Source organism: Centruroides sculpturatus, unplaced genomic scaffold (assembly GCF_000671375.1).
Source record: "Centruroides sculpturatus isolate CEXI.00-Female unplaced genomic scaffold, Cexi_2.0 scaffold198, whole genome shotgun sequence".
NCBI classification, from domain to species: domain Eukaryota; kingdom Metazoa; phylum Arthropoda; class Arachnida; order Scorpiones; family Buthidae; genus Centruroides; species Centruroides sculpturatus.
The window spans coordinates 758,181-761,936 of NW_019384454.1; the positions used below are offsets into that span (position 1 = coordinate 758,181).

Here is a 3,756-nt window from a genome sequence, read left to right on the forward strand (position 1 = left end):
GTGTAGGGCCAATCTCACCCATACGGACACGTTAGGCTCAATTAATTTATGTTCTCCTACATTATAAGATGAAAGTAAAATAAAGCGTTTCATTCGGAGTTTTAATGATTACGAAAAAAAATACCATTTTATTTCTAAAGATAAAATAAAAAATAAACTAAAGTGCGATGAGTGATTTTTACTTTCAGCGAGTGCTCCGCTGTTCAATGGTGCGCAAACACAATACATAGATATTACATGAACTAACAAGTAAAAACTTGTAAAACATAGGTAATAATATGCAACATGAAACCTCAAAATTTCTCTCTTAGGTGAGTCTTCAAGGTGCAACTTTTCGTATAATAAATAATAGAAAGAAAACCTGACATGATAAATTATTATTGAAATGCGAGATTTCCCGGGAAAATAAAATTTCCCGGGATTTTTCTCGTAGGGAATAAACGGCGGGAATCCCGGGAAAGAAACCCTAATGCCAATGCACACACATGCAATTTCCACCCTTTTTTGACTTTCTGGGGTTCAGGGAATCTCAAAATGTCAAGATTTGCAAAAAATCCTGAGTCAAATTTAAGATGATTACAATACTTTCTTGTATTATATACATATATAAAATAGCCAGGAATGTAATATTTAAATTATTCAAAATGACAATGGATTTAAAATTTAAATTGTTATTTTATTAATTCATAAATATAAATTAATTTGTACAGAGTATAGTATAAAATTATAAACTGGTTTTATTTATTTAATTTCTTACCTGACCACGATGAAGATAAACATCAGCATTATTGGGATCCAATTTGATTGCCTCATCGAAATCTTTCAGAGCATTTTCCATTTGTTCATACTGAACTTTCAAGGCGCCAATTTTAATAAGTGCATTAACACGCAACTATATATAATAAAAATCTATATATTACTATGAAAGCTTAACATTTGAAAAAACTTTTATAATCTTATATAATCAATTTGCCTTTATTTCCGATTATGTAATATGTTTATTGTTGTCAAATAATTTAAACTTTCAGATAAAATAATTATCTGAAAGTTAATTAATAATTATTAAATTTAACTAAAAATTGTTATTAATCATTTCTGTATCATATGAAAAATATGCCATAGTAGTACTTCATTCTATAACAAAAAAAAAAAAAAACCGAAATGCTCAGAATTTCCAAGAATTTCATGAAATTTTAAAGATTCTAAATAATTTGGATCTATTTAGAATCATTAAACATTTTACAAAATAATACATAAAACAATATGCATTCAAAAATATAGAATATATATACTACTAGACATCATTAAATGAAAAGATGTAGATAGCAAAAAATTAATTTGATTTCTTTAATTGATATAAAGAAATCTAAAAGTAAATAAATAAAAACATATAATATAATAAAAAATTAAAACACATTTAGAGCCTAGTTAAAGCACAGCATAGTTTTAAACTTTTAACCATAACTGGGCTAAGAGAGAATTTAAATACACAATTCATTTTAAATATATTTTTCAAGTATTTCACAAATACCATTTTACTATTACTACTGGACAAATAACTTGAAACAATGTAACAGATATTACATTTAATATCAAAATTCATTAGTTTTATCAAATACTGTTGTTTCAATAAAATTCTATTTTGTTTTTATTAAACAGAAGTTTTATACGTCAAAACAAAACTAACAATAAAACATACTTTTAAACTAACACTCAGTTTCAATATTTAAAGTGATCAATTTGGAAAAAGGTTTCTAATTAAATATATAATCATCGAATTTTGAAATTACATCTAATTATGCATACTTATCAAAACTAAAAATAAATAAATTTAGACATAATTTTTATTCTATTTATTTTTGGTTTTGCTTTTACTGCTCATTTCTTTCCTTTCAAATCAAACTCACTCCTGAACAAATTACCTTAACTCTTCAATAGCTATTTTGAAGAGTACACAACAACAATTCTTATAAATTAATGTAATTTTGAAATCTTAAAAAGGCAAAAAACCTTAAAATTGTACTAGAAAATAGTAGTACAATTTTATCTGAATTTCTGCTTGCCATGAAAGCAGCAACATTTCAGGATTTAATCTAAATGTTGTAAAGAAATGATAAAATATTAACACCGTTTTCTCAATGTTTTATAAGAACTTTTTGTTTGAATACATTTATGTTAATTCAAACTGTATGCATTAAAAAATACCAAACATATATTTTATTTCACTATGTTTATCCCCAAAAATGTTTATTATAATATAAATTATAAAACTTTTATGTTGTTCTATTAAAGTTTCTTATAACAGAAATGCAATTCACAAATGTGCTTCAAGAATGTTCATTGCTTTTAAAAGTGGAAATTTAAAGTTTTATTTAAATTTAAATTTAAAGTTAAATTTAAATTTAAAGTTGTTTTTAGAATATACATTATAGTATAAATAAATATATAAATAAAGTGTGCTTTGTTCCATAATAAATAAAACTACTGTTTTAAAAATAAAAGTTAAGTACAGTAGTGTGTTTAAAATTAAAAATTTTTCTTCATTTTGCTTCTTGTTTGGATTTGTATTAAATTATTATTTCAGCAACCTAATAGTGCTATATTTTCCCAAACTTATCACAACAACTTCTGTATGTTATAACACTCTTTTTTTATTCTTTTTAAGTACCTTTAACAAAATTCATTTTGAACTTATATTAATCTCTCTTCAGTTGTCATACATTAAACTGTACAAAACAAAGGTACAAATAAATTCTTGATTTTAATAACACAAACTAAGACATTAAAATGGAAACAGTAGGATAAACTTACATTTGGTATACAAACCAGATTATTAAATACACATTTGACTTTCAAATCTTCAAATATGTTATTAAAAGCAACAAGACATACCATAACATAAACACACATTTAAAATATAAATAAAACGAAGTGAAGAACTTTTACAGGGTACTTAAACATTATCGTAGATCCTCCTACTGGTTAAAAAATGATACCAAGAAGAATATAATTGCATACCATCATTATTATTAATTTTTATTTTTGAATTTTATTTCAAAATGTTTAATACATTTAAAAGGAAAATTCTTGAACTCCTTTTTAATTATTTTTAATGTTTTTATTTTTAAATTTTACATCCTTGGCTATTACAGTGGTGGGTTACTGCTGACATGTAATTATTATTTTTAATTTCTATAATATATGCTTTAAACTCATATCATCCTTCTTCAGGTACTTAAAAAAAAAAGTTTGGGAAAAAACAGCACTATTAGGTTGCTGAAATAGTAATTTAATTAAAAATTTTTGTTGGTTTTTTTTTCCTTCTTAAGTCTGAATAAATTCTCTTTAGAAAAAAATTAAAAAGATAAATAACAAAATTCTCATAAAGATCTTTTAAATTTCTTAAAGATGTCTATGTTTTATGTTTACAGGTAAACTCAAAATATATTTGTATCTTAACAATACAGTAGAGTAGGGGTGGCCAACAAGTTGATCACAAAGCCAATTTTGGTCAATTGCTCACAATATCTTGACTTAATGTGTTACACTTGTAACCAAATGCAATGATTGAATGTAACGCGCAAACACAACTGTAGTGATATCAGACCTCTGCAACCTCCGTCAGATGGGGTTTTGTCGGTCCATGTGCAATCCATTTGCATACAGTTGTAAAAGGGAAATAAGAAATGTAGACAAAGGGTCGTAAAACCGAAAAAAAAAAAAGGCAGGAAGAGGGACAGTGAAATATATTTGTTT

The 3,756-nt window shown here is 25.0% G+C and overlaps 1 protein-coding gene across 1 annotated transcript in view; it reads right to left on the reverse strand.

The window, feature by feature from the left end:
* Positions 1 to 730: 730 nt before the first annotated feature.
* LOC111620638 (mitochondrial import receptor subunit TOM70-like) overlaps positions 731 to 3,756 on the reverse strand; it is a 56,895-nt gene continuing 53,869 nt past the window's right edge. The window contains exon 7 of the mRNA XM_023362612.1: positions 731 to 892. Coding sequence (XP_023218380.1) covers positions 746 to 892 — 147 coding nt within the window. The 3' untranslated portion in view covers positions 731 to 745. The remainder of the gene's footprint in view (positions 893 to 3,756) is intronic.